Source organism: Salvelinus namaycush, chromosome 13 (assembly GCF_016432855.1).
Source record: "Salvelinus namaycush isolate Seneca chromosome 13, SaNama_1.0, whole genome shotgun sequence".
Taxonomy (NCBI): domain Eukaryota; kingdom Metazoa; phylum Chordata; class Actinopteri; order Salmoniformes; family Salmonidae; genus Salvelinus; species Salvelinus namaycush.
This window is the reverse complement of record NC_052319.1, coordinates 4,299,753-4,321,056: the sequence shown is the minus strand read 5'-3', so window position 1 is coordinate 4,321,056 and position 21,304 is coordinate 4,299,753. Positions and strand designations below refer to the sequence as shown.

Below are 21,304 nucleotides of genomic sequence, written 5' to 3'. Positions count from 1 at the left end.
GCTTTTTGCCAAGTGATACAGTAGCATCTTGCCTAAACTCAGATTTTTTGTGTAACATGAAGTCCTATGAGTGTCATCTGATGAAGATTATCAAAGGTTAGTGATTAATTGTATCTCTTTCTGCTTTTTGTTAATGTTCTCTTTAGCTGGAAAAATGGCTGTCTTTTTCTGTGACTTGGCTCCTAACATAATCGTTTGGTGTGCTTTCGTCGTAAAACCTTTTTGAAATCGGACACTTTGGCTGGATTTACAACAAGTGTAGCTTTAAAATGGTGTAAAATACTTGTATGCTTGAGGAATTTAAATTATGGGATTTCGGTTGTTTTGAATTTGGCGCCCTGCAGTTTCACTGGCTGTTGACGAGGAGGGACGCTACCGTCCCAAATACCCTAGAGAGGTTAAATTGATGTAGTTTTGTCCTCGAGCCATTCTTGTCTATTAAAGTTCTGTATTATGTTTCATGTTTTGTGTGGACCCCAGGAAGAGTAGCTGTCCTTCTGTTCACCTGACTTAGAATTCCTCACAATCAAATGTCGACTGAGAGAATTCTCTTCGATTATAATAACAGCCGCATATATTCCCCCCCAAGCAGACACATCGACGGCCCTGAACAAACTTTATTTGACTCTATTTAAACTGGAAACCACATATCCTGAGGCTGCATTCATTGTAGCTGGGGATTTTAACAAGGCTAATCTGAAAACAAGACTCCCTAAATTCTATCAGCATATCGATTGTGCTACCAGGGCTGGTAAAACCCTAGATCATTGTTATTCTAACTTCCGCGACGCATATAAGGCCCTCCCCCGCCCTCCTTTTGGAAAAGCTGACCACGACTCCATTTTGTTGCTCCCAGCCTATAGACAGAGACTATAACAGGAAGCTTCCGCGCTCAGGTCTGTTCAACGCTGGTCCGGCCAATCTGATTCCACGCTTCAAGATTGCTTCGATCACGTGGATTGGGATATGTTCCGCACTGCGTCAAACAACAACATTGACGAATACGCTGATTCGGTGAGCGAGTTTATTAGCAAGTGCATCGGCGATGTCGTACCCACAGCAACTATTAAAACATTCCCAAACCATAAACTGTGGATTGGTGGCAGCATTCACGCGAAACTGAAAGCGTGAACCACTGCTTTTAACCAGGGCAAGGTGACCGGAAACATGACCGAATACAAACAGTGTAGCTATTCCCTCCGCAAGTCAATCAAACAAACTAAGCGTCAGTATAGAGACAAAGTAGAGTCGCAATTCAACAGCTCAGACACAACAGGTGTGTGGCAGGGTCTACAGTCAATCACGGATTACAAAAAGAAAACCAGCCCCGTCGCGGACCAGGATGTCTTGCTCCCAGACAGACTAAACAATTTCTTTGCTCGCTTTGAGGACAATACAGTGCCACTGACACAGCCCGCTACCAAAACCTGCGGACTCTCCTTCACTGCAGCCGACGTGAGTAAAACATTTAAACGTGTTAACCCTCACAAGGCTGCAGGACCAGACGGCATCCCCAGCCGCGTCCTCAGAGCATGCGCAGACCAGCTGGCTGGTGTGTTTACAGACATATTTAATCAAACCTTATCCCAGGCTGCTGTTCCCACATGCTTCAAGAGGGCAACCATTGTTCCTGTTCCCAAGAAAGCTAAGGTAACTGAGCTAAATGACTACCGCCCCGTAGCACTCACTTCCATCATCATGAAGTGCTTTGAGAGACTAATCAAGGACCATATCACCTCCACCCTACCTGACACCCTAGACCCACTCCAATTAGCTTACCGCCCCAATAGATCCACAGACGACGTTATCGCAACCACACTGCACACTGCCCTAACCCATCTGGACAAGAGGAATACCTATGTGAGAATGCTGTTCATCGACTACAGCTCAGCATTTAACACCATAGTACCCTCCAAACTCGCCATCAAACTCGTCACCCATCACCCTGGGTCTCGACCCCGCCCTGTGCAACTGGGTACTGGACTTCCTGACGGGCCGCTCCCAGGTGGTGAGGGTAGGTAACAACATCTCCACCCCGCTGATCCTCAACACTGGGGCCCCACAAGGGTGCGTTCTGAGCCCTCTCCTGTACTCCCTGTTCACCCACGACTGCGTGGCCATGCACGCCTCCAACTCAATCATCAAGTTTGCAGACGACACTACAGTGGTAGGCTTGATTACCAACAACGACGAGACGGCCTACAGGGAGGAGGTGAGGGCCCTCGGAGTGTGGTGTCAGGAAAATAACCTCACACTCAACGTCAACAAAACAAAGGAGATGATCGTGGACTTCAGGAAACAGCAGAGGGAGCACCCCCTATCCACATCGACGGGACAGTAGTGGAGAGGGCAGTAAGTTTTAAGTTCCTCGGCGTACACATCACGGACAAACTGAATTGTTCCACCTACACAGACAGCGTGGTGAAGAAGGCGCAGCAGCGCCTCTTCAACCTCAGGAGGCTGAATAAACTCAGCTTGTCACCAAAAGCACTCACAAACTTTTACAGATGCACAATCGAGAGCATCCTGTCGGGCTGTATCATCGCCTGGTACGGCAACTGCTCCGCCCACAACCGTAAGGCTCTCCAGAGGGTAGTGAGGTCTGCACAACACACCACCGGGGGCAAACTACCTGCCCTCCAGGACATCTACACCACCCGATGTCACAGGAAGGCCATAAAGATCATCAAGGACAACAGGCGAGGTCAGTACAGGTGCATCAAAGCAGGGACCGAGAGATTGAAAAACAGCTTCTATCTCAAGGCCATCAGACTGTTAACACAGCCACCACTAACATTGAGTGGCTGCAGCCAACATACTAACTCAACTCCAGCCACTTTAGTAATGGAAAAAATGTAAAAAATGTATCACTAGCCACTTTAAACAATGCCACTTAATATAATGTTTACATACCCTACATTACTCATCTCATATGTATATACTGTACCATCTACTGCATCTTGCCTATGCCGTTCTGTACCATCACTCATTCATATATTTTTATGTACATATTCTTCATCCCTTTACACTTGTGTGTACAAGGTAGTTGTTGTGAAATTGTTAGGTTACTCGTTGGTTATTACTGCATTGTCGGAACTAGAAGCACAAGCATTTCGCTACACTCGCATTGACATCTGCTAACCATGTGTATGTGACAAATAACATTTGATTTGACTTGATTTGCTGCTTTTGCAACAGCTAAAGGATATCCAAATAAATTACCAAAAAATATCAATATCAATACCAAATACAAGGACACAGCACTTGTAAATGCTGTTCCTGTTGTCTGCAAGTACATATTGACCTGACAGCTAACCCGAGTTGGGCTTTGTTTTTATATTTGTGCTTTGTATCGCTCTCCCAGCCTATGCCGCGACAAGAGCTACTGGATTGGTAAAAGCTTGTTTGTTTGTTATTGTGAACAATTGAAATCATACAGATGAAAAACCACATGAATCATTATAAAAAGTAAGAGGAAAAAATGACATTTGATGTGGTATTCACATCCCCCCCCCAATTTAAAAATAAATATTTAACAATATCAGCATTTTTTTAAAGCACATATGGTTCTTCGTTGCAAGGGTTACATTTTCTACGCAGTTTTGTAAAACGAATAAATACTGAGGGCACAACAGTCAAGTCTATACGATGGCGGTGGGAATTGAGGCAATGCAAATCCACCCCAGGGCTAAAACTCGAGGGACGTATTGAACAAAGAGAGAACAACACAAACAACCATCTAAAAAAGATTGCATCCATCTACCCACAAAGATGATAGTCAGCTTCCCTCTTCCCGCAAAGACACATGGATTTAACCAAGGGTTCAACCAACACACTTAGTTGAACACACATCTAATTTGTTATGTACAGTAGCGAATATACATTGAATATATTTCTATGCAGTAGCCTATGTTTACTCCATCCCAAGGGTCCTGGGGGTGTAGATATAAATGTATCTAAAACTGTAAGTATCATTAAAACTCTCGCCCTTAAGAATAGAGAAACAAATGCCCACCACCACATCACATTTCTGTGTTCTCTGATCCTGAATACAGATTCACATCTGTATCTGTTATTGTGGTGACAGGAGACCCCTTCATGTGACCAGGAGTACTGCACCAACCAGAGGCTAGTGGTTTTAGTCTGGCATCCAAACTCATGTGCTCAGTTTAACCATAGTTCCACTTCAAAATATAGTTTGGATTCTAGGCTATGGGAGTTCACCTGGTGTGCCAAACTGGATGCAGTTCTCCAGGGTGCGCACAAAGTCTCCGTCGCTCAGTTTGATGATGTGCAGACTGTTGGCCTTCTCCATGTTCTTTACCCACTTGTTTGCCTGGCCCTGGGGGTCGATCATCAGGGGCCACCGTCGGGCATTGCTGCACACACACAAACACACAAACACAAAGAGAACAGTTAGGCACAACATGACACACACGCACAGGCACACACACACTCACACTGGGAAGACAGTGTGGCCTGGGCTCGAAATTAAAGGAGTCCCGTCATTCCGGGGACGATAAAAATGATGCCAGGGATGATAGTTCAAAACAGATGTTGGGACAGATGCGGGACGGTAAGCCAGAAAAATATATAACAGTGGTTTGATAGTAAAATGTTTAAACACAAAGACAAGGTTGAAACAGATCACAACATTTACAGTTGAAGTCGAAAGTTTACATACACTTAGGTTGAAGTCATTAAACACATTTTTCAACCACACACAAATTTCTTGTTAACAAACTATAACAAACTATAGGTTTGGCAAGTCGGTTAGGACATCTACTTTGTGCATGACACAAGTAATATTTCAACAATTGTTTACAGATAGATTATTTCACTTATAGTTCACTGTATCACAATTCAAGTGGGTCAGAAGTTTACATAGACTAAGTTGACTATGCCTTTAAACAGCTTGGACAATTCCGGAAATGATGTCATGCCTTTAGAAGCTTCTGATAGGCTAATTGACATCATTTGAGTCAATTGGAGGTGTACCTGTGGATGTATTTCAAGGCCTACCTTCAAACTCAGTGCCTCTTTGCTTGACATCATGGGAAAATCTAAAGAAATCAGCCAAGACCTCAGAAGAAAAATTGTCTGGTTCATCCTTGGGAGCAGTTTCCAAACGCCTGAAGGTACCACGTTCATCTGTACAAACAATAGTACGCAAGTATAAACACCATGGGACCACGCAGCCGTCATACCGCTCAGGAAGGAGACCCGTTCTGTCTCTTAGAGATGAACGTACTTTGGTGTGAAAAGTGCAAATCAATCCCAGAACAACAGCAAAGGACCTTGTGAAGATGCTGGAGGAAACAGGTACAAAAGTATCTATATCCACAGTAAAACGAGTCCTATAACGACATAATCTGAAAGGCCGCTCAGCAAGGAAAAAGCCACTGCTCAAAAACCGCCATAAAAAAGCTACGGTTTGAAAAGACTACGGTTTGCAACTGCACATGGGGACAAAGATCATACTTTTTGGAGAAATGTCCTCTGGTCTGATGAAACAAAAATAGAACTGTTTGGCCATAATGAGCATCGTTATGTTTGGAGGAAAAAAGGGGAGGCTTGCAAGCCGAAGAACACCATCCCAAACGTGAAGCACAGGGGTTGCAGCATCATGTTGTGGGGGTGCTTTGTTGGAGGAGGGACTGGTGCACTTCACAAAAGCATGAGGAAGGAAAAGTATGTGGATATATTGAAGCAACATCTCAAGACATCAGTCAGAAGTTAAATCTTCGTTGCAAATGGGTCTTCCAAATGAGCAATGACCCCAAGCATACTTCCAAAGTTGTGGGAAAATGGCTTAAGGACAACAAAGTCAAGGTATTGGAGTGGCCATCACAAAGTCCTGACCTCAATCCTATAGAAAATTTGTGGACAGAACTGAAAAAGTGTGTGCGAGCAAGGAGGCCTACAAACCTGACTCAGTTACAGCAGCTCTGTCAGGAGGAATTGGCCACAATTCACCCAACTTATTGCGGGAAGCTTGTGGAAGGCTACCCAAAACATTTGACCCAAGTTAAACAATTTAAAGGCAATCCTACCAAATACTAATTGAGTGTATGTAAACTTCTGATCCACTGGGAACTTGATGAAAGATATAAAAGCTGAAATAAATCATTCTCTCTACGATTATTCTGACATTTCACATTCTTAAAATAAAGTGGTCATCCTAACTGACCTAAAACAGGGATTTTTTACTAGGATTAAATGTCAGGAATTGTGAAAAACTGAGTTTACATACACCTTAGCCAAATACGTTTAAACTTCCGACTTCAACTGTAGCTTAAAAGTCGATAAACTGTGAATAATTCACATTACAAGCGCAGCAATGTGTTCACTTGTCTCGGCCATATGCGTGAATGTTCCAAAATGCTATTACTGGAGAACACCATTCTCAAACGCACATCTGATGCCAGCGTTTCTTATAATGCGACAGAGATTGATATTCAGCCTAATGGTATAGACTTAGAAAGAAGGAATATCTGAAGATGCAACAATAGGATTTTGCCTTACTGCCTTTGGACAGAATAAATGCTGGTTTCAGTGGCATACAGTACCAGGAAATCTTAGCTTTTTGTCTATGGTCGGATTTTGGCTGTAGGCTATTAAAAGCAAGGTAAGAGAGGCTATGTAAAATGTCCAGGTTTCAAACAATGACATAGCTGGCTAGGCATTGCATATGTAATTATTTAGGTTATGGAAATGTATAATATTAGAATATCACTCCAATGTTGGGCAAATAGGCCTATTAGATTGCACATTTTACTCTCTCCCAGCCTGTCTGCGGTCCGCCGGCCAGGAGCTGAGGTTTCGTGTGTCGGGAATTGCTGTGGCATTTGCATTATCTGTAGGCTATGGCTAGCTACTATGGTATTCAATATAATATGATTGTCTCCCTGACCTGCACCAAATGCACACTGTAAAACGGGCAAAGTATTTCTGCCTCGCGCTGCAACACTGCCTGGCTTGGGGCTCTTCACATGAAGAGACTTTGTCCTTGTGTTCCTTAGCTATTTACATAGTTTTGTTCACAAGCTAGGTTGTTTGTCAATGTTTGAGTTCCAACTGCTAGGGAAGAGAAACAAGGCAGATTCTAGTCAGACTCTCAATCTCACAGGCCACGGTAACCACCCACCCTTAAAGGGGAAGGTGAAAATGTCTGTCTCATCTGTAATATTTTGGTTAAAAGGCAGGTCACAAAAAATGTAATGAAACAATAAACCACATTACATTTTACTAGAAATAGATTTATAGGTATAGAAACATTACAAAGCACGCTCATCCGTTTTTTTGTATTTTGTTGGTGTAATTTTAGTGAAAATCTTTGTTTGGGACGGTTCAAGTTAAGTTTGGGATGCTGAAATTGCACATCGGGACAGTGAGGAAAAAAATTTGTTGCGAGCCCCGAGTGTGGCTCTGCCTAGGCAGTCAGCAGGAGAGACCTCCTATGGTTCTTGCATTAGGTAACAGAACATGGTGAGTGGGATTGAAACGTAAGTAGGCAGCCTAGCGGTTAAGAGCGTTGGGCCAGTAACTGAAAGGTTGCTGGTTCGAATCCCCGAGCCAACTAGGTGAAAAATCTGTCGATGTGCTATTGAGCAAGGCTGTTGGCATACAATGGCTGCCATGTATCACCAGAGGGGGTTGCTAAAAGTACTCTAAGTGGTGGCTGAGGTAATATGTTGGCTTAAGTTGTGGACTTACGAGATGATGATGCCATTGTCTACAGAAAAGCTGTCCGATGGCAGCCCGGCAATGGTCCAACTGCGGATCTTGACCGGCTCGCCCAGCGAGTTCATCAGGGACATGTTGCTGGAGCACGGGATGTCTCTGCTCTTACACAGCTCCATCCACTCCTCGGTCTGAGCCTGGAAAACACATACAAATAGACATGGGAGCACACCATCCCACGAGCACAGATCAAAAAGTAATAATTTCATATCGTCAGCTCATGAAAATAATTATTTTAATCACAAACATTTCCCACAATCGCAACAATGTTTTGATCAGTGTCATCTATTTTTCATGACGGCTCGTGTTTGTTGTTAAAAATACTTGCGTGAGAGGATGCAGGGGTAGCAATAATAACGTATTTAGAGGGAGACTCTTTAATGCAGTTCCTTTTGAGCATCATAGAAAAGCATACAAGTTAAATATTTTAACTATCTGGCGTCCTCTCGTCTTTGTCACATCAAAGCTCTTAGTGTTGACTGAGGCCAAGTGCATCAAAACACACACAGGCAAACACGCTGCACATAGATGTAAACACTCTCTCAAGTGCTCACTGACATGCAAACTGATTCTATGTCCCTGTATGTACTTTTTTTTTTTTTTATTCGTACAGTATCTACCTGTGCTGTATACTGTATTTCTTTATGTCCCTCTGTGCCAGCATGTTCATATACGCACCTGTATATCAATTTATGTCTGAGTTTTTACCTGTATGTCACTGTAACTCTATGTCCAAGTATGACCTGTTGCGCATTGGCACCAGGATCCAATATCACCCTTTACATTCATTGTATTTCATTGTTGGAGTCAATTCCATTTAATATCCTGGCAGTTGAAAAGAACATGTAATTTCTCTCCAGGAATTATTTTCAATTCCCGTATTGACTGGATAATGTCATGAAAGAGGATATCCTTTGTATGTCTCTACCTTGTATTTACTACCTTGTACTACCTTGTACTTACCTACATAGCTCTCTATGTCTATTCTGAGCCTGTATATCTGTGTGTGTACCTACAGTATGTACCAGTCTTTCATGATGCCTGTGTGTACCACCACTGTGTACCTACCTGTCTATAGCTGGAGGTGAATGCCCCCAGGTAGGCTACGATGGCTGACGAAATGAGGATGTCCCCTGTCAGGTTGGTGTAGAGGTCCCCAAGGTTAAAGGCTGTCTCGCTCCAGCGAGTCTTCTCGCCACCCAGCCCACCAATCAGCTGCTCAGCTCTCTCCAGCTTCTTGCTGCACAATTTCACCTAGAGGTCGAGAAGGGAAGGACAAGGCTGAGGATTTGTAACATTACCGTCCGTGTCGCGTTCAGTAGTCACTAAATGGGAAAACGTTTTGAAATAGTTTGGGTAGAACCTTCACTGTTTCAAAACGGCTCGTTTCATATGTACTGAACATGAACATGGCCTTGTTTAAATAATTCAGAGGCAGAGGCTACCACTCCATTAAAATGCTATTATCATCTTGTTTTGATTGAATGATTGAAGGCAGGCTTTACCAACAATTTATCTTATAAGGACACTCAACAATGACACTCAATATCATTCCAAACATTTGTACATAGGAGTTACTTTTGGAAGAGATTTGAAAAATAACAATTAAATCTTAAATAGAACAGAAATTATTGTCGATTGATGGCTATTTAATTCTCCCGTTTTAGCTTAGTGTGGTTACTTTTCATGTTGAGAAAGTTTAAATGAAAATAGATAAAACTATATTAGAGTATTTGCATCTACTCCGATCGCCTGGGATAGCCCCTATATGATTGTTGGTCTTTTGGTGTTCAAAAGGTACCCTTCCCCAAATCTGTGCCTCAGCACAATCCTGTCTCGGAGCTCTACGGACAATTCCTTTGACCTCATGGCTTGGTTTCTGCTCTGACATGCACTGTTAACTGTGGGACCTTATATAGACAGGTGTGTGTGCGCCTTTCCAAATCATGTCCAGTCAATTGAATTTACCACAGGTGGACTCCAACCAAGATGTAGAAACATTTGAAGGATGATCAATGGAAACAGGATGCACTTGAGCTACATTTAGAGACTCATAGCAAAGGGTCTAAAAACGTATGTAATTACAAAAATACAAAAAATAAAAACTGTTTTGTCGCATTGTCATTATGGGGTATTGTGTGTAGATTGATGAGGAATTGCTTTTATTTAATCCATTTTAAAATAAGGCTTAACGCAACAAAATGTGGAAAAAGCCAAGGGGTCTGAATACTTTCCAAATGCACTGTATATGCTCTTAAGCAAATGTTAAATCGGGAAAAATGCTTTCAATTCTTTCACAAAATTCTGCCAATAAGTCGAGCTACCACAAATCGTGTTAAGCAAGTGCCAAGAGGGAGAGAGCTATAGAACTCATTTGAAAATGACCCTTTAAAACAATTCAGGGGCCTCCCAAGTGACACAGCAGTCTAAGGCACTGCATCGCTGTGCTTGAGGCGTCACTACAGACCCGGGTTCGATCCCAGGCTGTGTCGCAGCCGGCTGCAACCGGGAGACCCATGAGGCAGTGCACTGTTGGCATAGCGTCGTCCGGGTTAGGGAAGGGTTTGGCTGGCCCGGGATGTCCTTGTCCCGTCGCGCTCTAGCGACTCCTTGTGGCGGGCCGGGCGCATGCACGCTGACTTCGGTCGCCAGCTGTACGGTGTTTCCATACCACACACTGGTGTGGCTGGCTTCCGGGATAAACGAGCAGTGTGACAAGAAGCAGTGCAGCTTGGTAGGGTCGTGTTTCGGAGGACGCATGGCTCTCGCCCTTCACCTCTCCTGAGTCCGTATGGGAGTTGCAGGGATGGGACAAGACTGGAACTACCAACTGGATATCACGAAAAAGGGGTAAAAAAAACCCTACCAAAATAATATATAGATATATACAGTACCAGTCAAAAGTTTGGATACGGGCCTGCCAAGTGGCGCAGTGGTCTAAGGCACTGCATCGCAGTGCTAGCTGTGCCACTAGAGATTCTGGGTTTGAGTCCAGGCTCTGTCGCAGCCGGCCTGACAGGGAGACCCATGGGGCGGCACACAATTGGCCCAGCGTCGTCCGGGTTAGGGGAGGGTTTGGCCGGCAGTGATGTCCTTGTCCCATCGCGCACTAGCGACTCCTGTGGCGGGCTGAACGCAGTGCACGCTGACACCATCGCCATGTGTACGGTGTTTCCTCCGACACAGTGGTACGGTTGGCTTCCAGGTTAAGTAGGCATTGTGTCAAGAAGCAGTAAGGCTTGGTTGGGTTGTGTTTCGGAGGAGGCACGGCTCTTGACGATCGCCTCTCCTGAGTCCATATGCGAGTTGCTTTGATGAGACAAGACTGTTGTACCAATTGGATACCACAAAATTGGGGAGGAAAAGGTGTAAAATGTAATTAAAAGTTTGGATATTATTTTACTATTTTCTACATATGGAGTCATGTAGCAACCAAAAAAAGTGTTAAACAAAACAAAATATATTTTAGATTCTTCAAAGTAGCCACCCTTGATGACAGCTTTGCACACTCTTGGCATTCTCCAACAAGTTTCAACTGGAATGGTTTTCCAAAAGTCTTGAAGGAGTTCCCACATATGCTGAGCACTTGTTGGCTGCTTTTCCTCCACTCTGCGGGCCAACTCATCCCAAACCATCTCAATTGGGTTGAGGTCGGGTGATTGTGGAGGCCAGGTCATCTGATGCAGCGCTCCATCACTCTTCTTCTTGGTCAAATAGCCCTTACACAGCCCTGAGGTGTGTTGGGTCATCGTCTTTTTGAAAAACAAATGATAGTCCCACTAGGCACAAACCAGATGGGATGGCGTATCACCGCCAGTTTCACCAGCAAAGCACCATCACACCACCTAATCCATGCTTCACGGTGGGAACCACATATGCAGAGATCATCCATTCACCTATTCTGCGTCTCACAAAGACACAGTGGTTGGAACCAAAAATCTTACATTTGGACTCAGCAGACCTAAGGACAGTTTTCCACTGGTCTAATATCCATTTATCGTGTTTCTTGACGCAAGCAAGTGTCTTCTTCTTATTGGTGTCCTTTAGTAGTGTTTTTTTGTTGTTGCAGCAATTTGACCATGAAGGCCTGATTCATGCAGTCTCCTCTGAACGGTTGATGTTGAGATATGTGTTACTTGAACTCTGTGAAGCATTTATTTGGGCTGCAATTTCTGAGGCTGGTAACTCTAATGAACTTATCCTCTGCATCAGAGGTAACTCTAGGTCTTCCTTTCCTTTGGCGGTCCTCATGAGGGCCAGTTTCATCATAGCGCTTGATGGTTTTTGCGACTGGACTTGAACAAATGTTTATGTTCTGCATTGACTGGCCTTCATGTCTTAAAGTAATGATGGACTGTTGTTTCTCTTTGCTTATTTGAGCTGTTCTTGCCAAAAAATCTCTAAGATGATTCAAATCAAAATCAATTCAAATCAAATTTTATTGGTCACATGGTTAGCAGATGTTAATCCGAGTGTACCGAAATGCTTGTGCATCTAGTTCTGACAGTGCAGTAATATCTAATAAGTAATCTAACAATCTGAAGTGCCTACTATAAAAAATATTTTTTATTTGTTTAACACCTTTTTGGTTCCAACATGATTCAATATGTGTTATTTCACTGTAGATGTTAAATGTCCAATGTAGAAAATAGTAAAAATAAAGAAAAACCCTGGAATGAGCAGGTGTGTCCAAACTTTGACTGGTACTGTACACGGTTGAAGTCGGAAGATTAAATACGCCTTAGCTAAATACATTTAAACTCAGTTTTCACAATTCCTGACATTTAATCCTAGTAAAACATCCCTGTCTTAGGTCAGTTAGGATCACCACTTTATTTTAAGAATGTGAAATGTCAGAATAATAGTAGAGAGAATGATTTATTTCAGCTTTTATTTATTTCATCACATTCCAAGTGGGTGAGAAGTTTACAGACACTCAATTAGTATTTGGTAGCATTGCCTTTAAATTGTTTAACAAGCTTCCCACAATACGTTGGGTGAATTTTGGCCCATTCCTCCTGACAGAGCTGGTGTAACTGAGTCAGGTTTGTAGGCCTCCTTGCTCACACATGCTTTTTCAGTTCTGCCCACACATTTTCTATAGGATTGAGGTCAGGGCTTTGTGATGGCCACTCCAATACTTTGACTTTGTTGTCCTTAAGCCATTTTGCCACAACTTTGGAAGTATGCTTGGGGTCATTGTCCATTTGGAAGACCCATTTGCGACCAAGCTTTAACTTCCTGACTGATGCCTTGAGATGTTGCTTCAATATATCCACATAATTTTCCTTACTCATGATGCCATTTATTTTGTGAAGTGCAGCAGTCCCTCCTGCAGCAAAGCACCCCCACAACATGATGCTGCCACCCCCATGCTTCACGGTTGGGATGGTATTCTTCGGCTTGCAAGCCTCCCCCTTTTTCCTCCAAATATAACGATGGTCATTATGACGAAACAGTTCTATTTTTGTTTCATCAGACCAGAGGACATTTCTCCAAAAAGTACGATCGTTGTCCCCATGTGCAGTTGCAAACTGTAGTCTAGCTATTTTATGGTGGTTTTTGAGCAGTGGCTTCTTCCTTGCTGAGCGTCCTTTCAGGTTACGTCGAAATAGGACTCGTTTTACTGTGGATATGGATACTTTTGTACCGGTTTCCTCCAGCATCTTCACAAGGTCCTTTGCTGTTGTTCTGGGATTGATTTGCACTTTTCGCACCAAAGTACATTCATCTCTAGGAGACAGAATGCGTCTCCTTCCTGAGCAGAATGACGGCTGCGTGGTCCCATGGTGTATATACTTGCGTAGTATTGTTTGTACAGATGAACGTGGTACCTTCAGGTGTTTGGAAATTGCTCGCAAAGATGAACCAGACTTGCGGAGGTCTACAATTTATATTCTGAAGTCTTGGCTGGCATTGCTTTTCTTGGCATTGCTATTCATTTTTCCCATGATATCAAGCAAAGAGGCACTGAGTTTGAAGGTAGGCCTTGAAATACATCCACAGGTACACCTTCAATTGACTCATGATGTCAATAAGCCTATCAGAAGCTAAAACTATGACATCATTTTCTGGAATTTTCCAAGCTGTTTAAAGGCACAGTCAATTTAGTGTCTGACCCACTGGAATTATGATACAGTGAATTATAAGTGAAATAATCTGTCTAAGCAATTGTTGGGAAAATTACTTGTGTCATACACAAAGTAGATGTCCTAACCGACTTGCCAAAACTATAGTTTGTTTACAAGAAATTTGTGGAGTGGTTGAAAAACGAGTTTTAATGACTCCAACCTAAGTGTATGTAAACTTCCGACTTCAACTATATATTCCATTGGATTAATGGATGTAATACTACATCAAATACTGATACATTTGTATTTTGGTCTTAAACCATTATGTACATATTTGAAAGAAAGTGGATAGCTGCTAACCAGAGCTGGCTGGTGTATTGAAGGAGATGATGGTTCACCTCCGTAATTTGTGCCTAACCCCACTGACCTGATTCTCTAGGTCAGCCTTCTTGTTCTTGTTGGCCTCCAGTGTCTGCTGCAGCTTTGCAAGTTTGTCCTGGACCTCTTTGAGGGCAGCCTGTTTTTTACGCAGGCTCTCCATGGCCACCTTCAGCTCCCCCTCGGCCTGAGCTAGCTTCTCCTTCTTAGGGGCCACCACTTTGGCCACTCTGAGCGAGAGGAGAGAATATATAGGTTGGGGTTCCATTCAGGAAATGTAACTTAACATTTTCTAATAATAACCACCAAGGCTTCTTTCAATTTACTTCAATAAAACAACTCAGTATCCTTGTGAGATTCAAGAAAATACTATATTATACTGTACTATTCAATGTGATCACAATTCACATTACAGCTCTACACGTTACTCACTTGTCGTAGGATTCCATGGCGCGCACCCACTTGCACAGCCCCTCGGCGGCCGTGGAGGCGGTACGGATCTTCTCGGGGACAAAGTCTGGGTTGGTGATATACTGTTTGCGGATAATGGCGATGAGGTGGGGTGGGATGTTTTCCTTGTCATACTCGTGAAGGCTCTGAAGAAACTTCATGTCTCCAAGGAGCTTCTTGGCTGGGCCCCAGAAGTCCTCCACCTTCTTGCCGGAGCCCGAGGGGTCAGGGATGCGGTCCGGCTTCAGGCCCTTCAGGATGCAGATGGCCTCCATCACCAGCTTGACCGCCGGTGGAGGGCTCTTCATGGACTTGACCACTGTGATGTCCTAGACAAAGGGGCAAACAATCACAGTCACCTAGGGCTGAACTTTGTTTGTGCATGTGCACATTTTTGGGTGCATTTAATGTTTATGAGAGATTTAGGCTATGCCAAAGTGTTGTGCACATGATTCTCAAGTTAGGATGTGGTCCTTTCAGCATCATCTTTATATAAAGTTATACATTGACTTAGCTGCATCCCAGATCTCTATATGCTTTAGCAAACTCTTCTGACTGGCTTGACGAAGAATGAAAACAACAGAGATAAATTGGCTGAAACACAAACTTATCTGGAGACAGGCTATCATTGATTGGGCCTAACATTTATATACAAAGAAGAAGAAATATACTGAATATACACTGCTCAAAAAAATAAAGGGAACACTTAAACAACACAATGTAACTCCAAGTCAATCACACTTCTGTGAAATCAAACTGTCCACTTAGGAAGCAACACTGATTGACAATAAATTTCACATGCTGTTGTGCAAATGGAATAGACAAAAGGTGGAAATTATAGGCAATTAGCAAGACACCCCCAATAAAGGAGTGGTTCTGCAGGTGGTGACCACAGACCACTTCTCAGTTCCTATGCTTCCTGGCTGATGTTTTGGTCACTTTTGAATGCTGGCGGTGCTCTCACTCTAGTGGTAGCATGAGACGGAGTCTACAACCCACACAAGTGGCTCAGGTAGTGCAGCTCATCCAGGATGACACATCAATGCGAGCTGTGGCAAGAAGGTTTGCTGTGTCTGTCAGCGTAGTGTCCAGAGCATGGAGGCGCTACCAGGAGACAGGCCAGTACATCAGGAGACGTGGAGGAGGCCGTAGGAGGGCAACAACCCAGCAGCAGGACCGCTACCTCCGCCTTTGAGCAGGAGGAGCACTGCCAGAGCCCTACAAAATGACCTCCAGCAGGCCACAAATGTGCATGTGTCTGCTCAAACGGTCAGAAACAGACTCCATGAGGGTGGTATGAGGGCCCGACGTCCACAGGTGGGGGTTGTGCTTACAGCCCAACACCGTGCAGGACGTTTGGCATTTGCCAGAGAACACCAATATTGGCAAATTCGCCACTGGCGCCCTGTGCTCTTCACAGATGAAAGCAGGTTCACACTGAGCACATGAGCACATGTGACAGACGTGACAGAGTCTGGAGACGCCGTGGAGAACGTTCTGCTGCCTGCAACATCCTCCAGCATGACCGGTTTGGCGGTGGGTCAGTCATGGTGTGGGGTGACATTTCTTTGTGGGGCCGCACAGCCCTCCATGTGCCTGACTGCCATTAGGTACCGAGATGAGATCCTCAGAGCCCTTGTGAGACCATATGCTGACACATGCACATTTGTGGCCTGCTGGAGGTCATTTTGCAGGACTCTGGCAGTGCTCCTCCTGCTCAAAGGCGGAGGTAGCGGTCCTGCTGCTGGGTTGTTGCCCTCCTACGGCCTCCTCCACGTCTCCTGATGTACTGGCCTGTCTCCTGGTAGCGCCTCCATGCTCTGGACACTACGCTGACAGACACAGCAAACCTTCTTGCCACAGCTCGCATTGATGTGCCATCCTGGATGAGCTGCACTACCTGAGCCACTTGTGTGGGTTGTAGACTCCGTCTCATGCTACCACTAGAGTGAGAGCACCGCCAGCATTCAAAAGTGACCAAAACATCAGCCAGGAAGCATAGGAACTGAGAAGTGGTCTGTGGTCACCACCTGCAGAATCACTCCTTTATTGGGGGTGTCTTGCTAATTGCCTATAATTTCCACCTTTTGTCTATTCCATTTGCACAACAGCATGTGAAATTTATTGTCAATCAGTGTTGCTTCCTAAGTGGACAGTTTGATTTCACAGAAGTGTGATTGACTTGGAGTTACATTGTGTTGTTTAAGTGTTCCCTTTATTTTTTTGAGCAGTGTAGTTAAATGGCAATTGGAAAAATATCCTGCATTATTTTGGAAGGGGGGTGGGCAAAGGCTGAAATCTGAGAGGGGTTGGGATGAAGCAGAAGACAAGGCCATTGGAGATTGCTTTACATTGACTTTATAGTCCAATCTCCCAATCGTTTTCCAACCTGGTTGGTTAGTGTGTCCAGAGCGGACAGGGCTGACTCCAGGATGGGCATGGCGATGGCCAGGTCGGCGTCGCACTCGTCCTTGATGGCCTTGGCCGCCATGGCCTGTTCGTTGGCCACCGCCTCATCCACCTTCACCACCTTCTCCGTCTTGGCAACCTCCACCGACTCGTGCTCAATCACCACCATCATCTCATCCACCTCCTTGCTGGCCACACGCAGCTGCGGCTGCAGGGCCTCCAGTTCCACCTGCATGGTGGCTACCTGGGCAGCTGCAGACTCCAGCTTCTCCAAGCCCACTTCATAGCGGCGCTTCAGCTTCATTACTTCTCTGTGGATGCAGAGAGTGTTGGGTGTTTCAGCTTAATTATGTCAGTTTAATGGGTGGTAATATATTCATAACCACTGGCATAATATCAAAATCTCTTGCATCTATATTAAAAATTATTAACATTGACTCAGATCTGTTTAGTGCTCTCTTGCCAACAACCACAGGTGTTGGCTACACAACACAAATAGATCAGGGACCAGGCTATAAATGAATGTAAAAGCCACATATTTGTGGGGAAAATATGTCGACTGTTTCTCTATCCAAAGGCAGCTGCCTGTTGGCTACCTGCCTCAAAGGGAAGCGTCCTGTGGATTGAGAAACAGCCTTCTTGTTTTCACTGTTTCTTACGCTCTCTTCTTCTCCAACAGAGCCTTGAAGGTAGAGATGAGCTCCAGGTAGGAGGTGGGCGTGACATAGTTATGGCGTTGCAGCTCGGACAGGAAACAGGCCGACAGCTCGATGGTGGACGTGTGGAAGCTCTTGCACATGTTAATGCAGCCCATTCGCGACTCGTCCGTCATCTCGATGTCCTCCAGGAACCGTGAGGCCACCGCCTGCAGCGCGTCCTCTGGCCAGCTCTGGGAGGAGAGAGGAGAGGGTATAGGGTGAAGTTGCCCCTAGAGAAACTGATCTTTTAGTTTTGCAAGGTTAGGATTGGGGAGGGGAAGCTGATCCTAGATCAGAGTAAATGAAAAGCCTGACTGAGTTCCATAATTATATACAGTACCAGTCAAAAGTTTAGACAAACATACTCAATCCAGGGTTTTTCTTTATTTTTTACATTGTAAAATAATAATGAAGACAACAAAACTATGAAATAACACATATGGAATCATGTAGTAAGCAAAAAAGTGTTAAACAAATCAAAAGAACTATGTTTAATTGTTACCCAATTAAAATAATCATGTAACAATTAACTCATTAGTAATTTGGGCACCACAGAAGAAAATGTTTAACGAGTTACCGTCTCCCAAATTAAACTCTGGAAGATAGGTTATATATCGATAACAGTCACTTATTAATCATTACCTCATATCAGTCTCATTCTGAACAGTCGTAACCCTCTTGGATCTGCAAGAACCCCAACCATTGCTCATTCAGTACCACACAAATTGATTTAATGATTTATTTACTAATGATTTATTTACTAAGTAACTAAATAATAACAGAGAATACACATACACACTTACATGAGACAAACGTCTCCAGTGGACTGACAAGCTATGATGGCTTATTACACAGAGACGGAGAAGGGGGTTGGGAAAATAGAGACAGAGAAAAAGGGACATTTATCGTGGATACATTCTAGGACTGTCTTCACATTAACTTGTTATGGATAGGGGGCAGCATTTTCACGTTTGGATGAAAAGCGTGCCCAGAGTAAACTGCCTGCTACTCAGTCCCAGTTGCTAATATATACATATTATTAGTAGATTTGGATAGAAAACACTCTGAAGTTTGAATGATGTCTGTGAGTATAACATAACTCATATGGCAGGCAAAAACCTGAGAAAAATCCAACCAGGAAGTGTGAAATCTGAGGTTTGTAGGTTTTCAACTCTTGGCCCATCAGTGTCTATGGGGTCATTTTGCACTTCCTAAGGCATCTAGTTTAGAACCTTGTTTGATGCTTCTACTGTGAAGTGGAGCCGAATGAGAGGGGATTGAGTAAGGTCTGCCATGAGCTGAACATGCGCTGACCATGGTCGTTCACGTGAGCGAGCTCTGTTCCATCGCATTTCTGAAGACAAAGGAATTCTCCGGTTGGAACATTATTGAAGATTTTTGTTAAAAACATCCTAAAGATAGATTGTATACTTCGTTTGACATGTTTCTATGGACTGTAATATTACTTTTCGTCTGAACATTTGCCTGGACCTGCCCGCGCGTCGTGAGTTTAGATTGTGTACTGAACGCGCAAACCAAAGGGAGTAATTTGGACATATATGATGGACTTTATGGAACAAATCAAACAATTATTGTGAAACTGGGATTCCTGGGAGTGCATTCTGATGAAGATCATCAAAGGTAAGTGAATATTTATAATGCTATTTCTGATTTATGTTGACACCAACATGGCGGATATCTCAGATTATACTCAGATTATTGCATGGTTTGCTTTTTCCGTAAAGTTTTTTTGAAATCTTACACAGCGGTTGCATTAAGGAGAAGTATATCTTTAAATCTGTGAATGTATCTTTTATCAATGTTTATTATGAGTATTTCTGTGATTTGATGTGGCTCTGTGCAAATTCACGGGATGTTTTGGAGGCAAATGTAAACTGAGGTTTTTGGATATAAATATGAACTTGATCAAACAAAACATACATGTATTGTGTAACATGTTGTCCCGGGAGTGTCATCTGATGAAGAATATCAAAGGTTAGTGATTCATTTTATCAATATTTCTGCTTTGTGTGACTCCTCTCTTTGGTTGGAAAATCACTGTATGCTTTCTGTGACTAGTTGCTGACCTAACATAATGACATGTTCTGCTAGCGGAACCCCAGTCCTAGACAGGTTAATCATATAAACACAGCAAAAAAAGAAACGTCCCTTTTTCTGGACACTGTCTTTCAAAGATAGTAAAAATACAAATAACTTCACAGATCTTCATTGTAAAGGGTTTAAACACTGTTCCCCATGCTTGTTCAATGAACCATAAACAATTAATGAACATGCACCTATGGAATGGTCGTTAATGTGCAACGGATATGATTAGAAGTTATCTCCTATGACTCCTAAAATCACATTCCTATCTTAACAAAAATAGTTTAATCCATTTCTAAATCACATAGACAACGTATTGGATGGAAACTTGACAGCTAGAGGGGGTTTCCTTCCGAAGTTACAGTATTTGGTTCCTACAATTTTTAATAACATCACAAAATAAAAAGCAAAATAACGATAGCCCTATTTGGTAAAAGACAAAGTCCATATTATGGCAAGAACAGCTCAAATAAGCAAAGAGAAACGACAGTCCATCATTACTTTAAGACATGAAGGTCAGTCAAGCAGGAACATTTCAAGAGCTTTGAAAGTTTATTCAAGTGCGGTCACAAAAACCATCAAGCTGTCACACCCTGATCTGTTTCGCTTGTCTACATCCCCCTCCAGGTGTCGCCTATCTTCCCCATTATCCCCAGTGTATTTATAACGGTCTGTTTGTCTGTTGACAGTTTGTTTTGTTTCGTCAAGCCTACCAGCGTTTTTCCCGTGCTCCTGTCTTTCTCTAGTTTCTGTTTTCTAGTTTTCCCGTGTTTTGACAATTATGCCTGCCCTGATCCCGAGCCTGCCTGCTGTTCTGTACCTTTAAAACTTTGCTCTGGAGTACTGACCTCTGCCTGCCCTTGACCTGTCGTTTGCCTACCCCCGTTGTTGTAATACGCTTTTGTTACTTCGAAACTGTCTGCATCTGGATCTTCTCCTGAACCTTGACAGTACGAACTGGCCATGACGGACCCAGCAGACTCGGACCAGCTCCGCAACGTGTCTCCTCCCAAGGAGCCACCATTGGAAGGCACGAGGAGTTGCTACATGGTCTTATCGAAGGGTTCTAGACCTTGGCCGAATGGCATGACCGCGCATTGAACACATTTCTGGAGCAATTCTGTGGGTTGTCTATCAGGCAGACTACCATGACGGTAACCTCCCAGCCCCTCAGTAACTTGGCTGTTAGCAGCGCGGCCTACCCGGTCACACCGGTTTCCCGAGAACCCCGCTTACCTACCCTGGAACACTTTGCTGGAGAGTCGGGAACCTGTCGGGCGTTTATCGCGCAGTGTTCTCTCATCATCGGGCTGCAGCCCTCCTCCTTCCCCTCGGACCGCTCAAAGATAGTGTACCTCATCACGCTGATGCCCGGGAGGGCTCTCGCCTGCGCTACAGCCGTGTGCGAACTCCAGACTGAAGAATACGGCCAACTGTTGTTCCCACACGGAG

The 21,304-nt window shown here is 43.9% G+C and overlaps 1 protein-coding gene across 1 annotated transcript in view; it reads right to left on the bottom strand.

The window, feature by feature from the left end:
* Positions 1-21,304, bottom strand: part of dnah7 (dynein, axonemal, heavy chain 7) — a 210,130-nt gene that overhangs the window by 61,220 nt on the left and 127,606 nt on the right. Inside the window, exons 44-50 of the mRNA XM_039006214.1 lie at positions 17,711-17,940; positions 17,032-17,362; positions 14,625-14,971; positions 14,242-14,422; positions 8,812-8,997; positions 7,717-7,880; positions 4,225-4,379 (exon numbers count right to left, since the gene is read on the bottom strand). Of these exons, the coding sequence (XP_038862142.1) occupies positions 4,225-4,379; positions 7,717-7,880; positions 8,812-8,997; positions 14,242-14,422; positions 14,625-14,971; positions 17,032-17,362; positions 17,711-17,940 (1,594 nt within the window). The remainder of the gene's footprint in view (positions 1-4,224; positions 4,380-7,716; positions 7,881-8,811; positions 8,998-14,241; positions 14,423-14,624; positions 14,972-17,031; positions 17,363-17,710; positions 17,941-21,304) is intronic.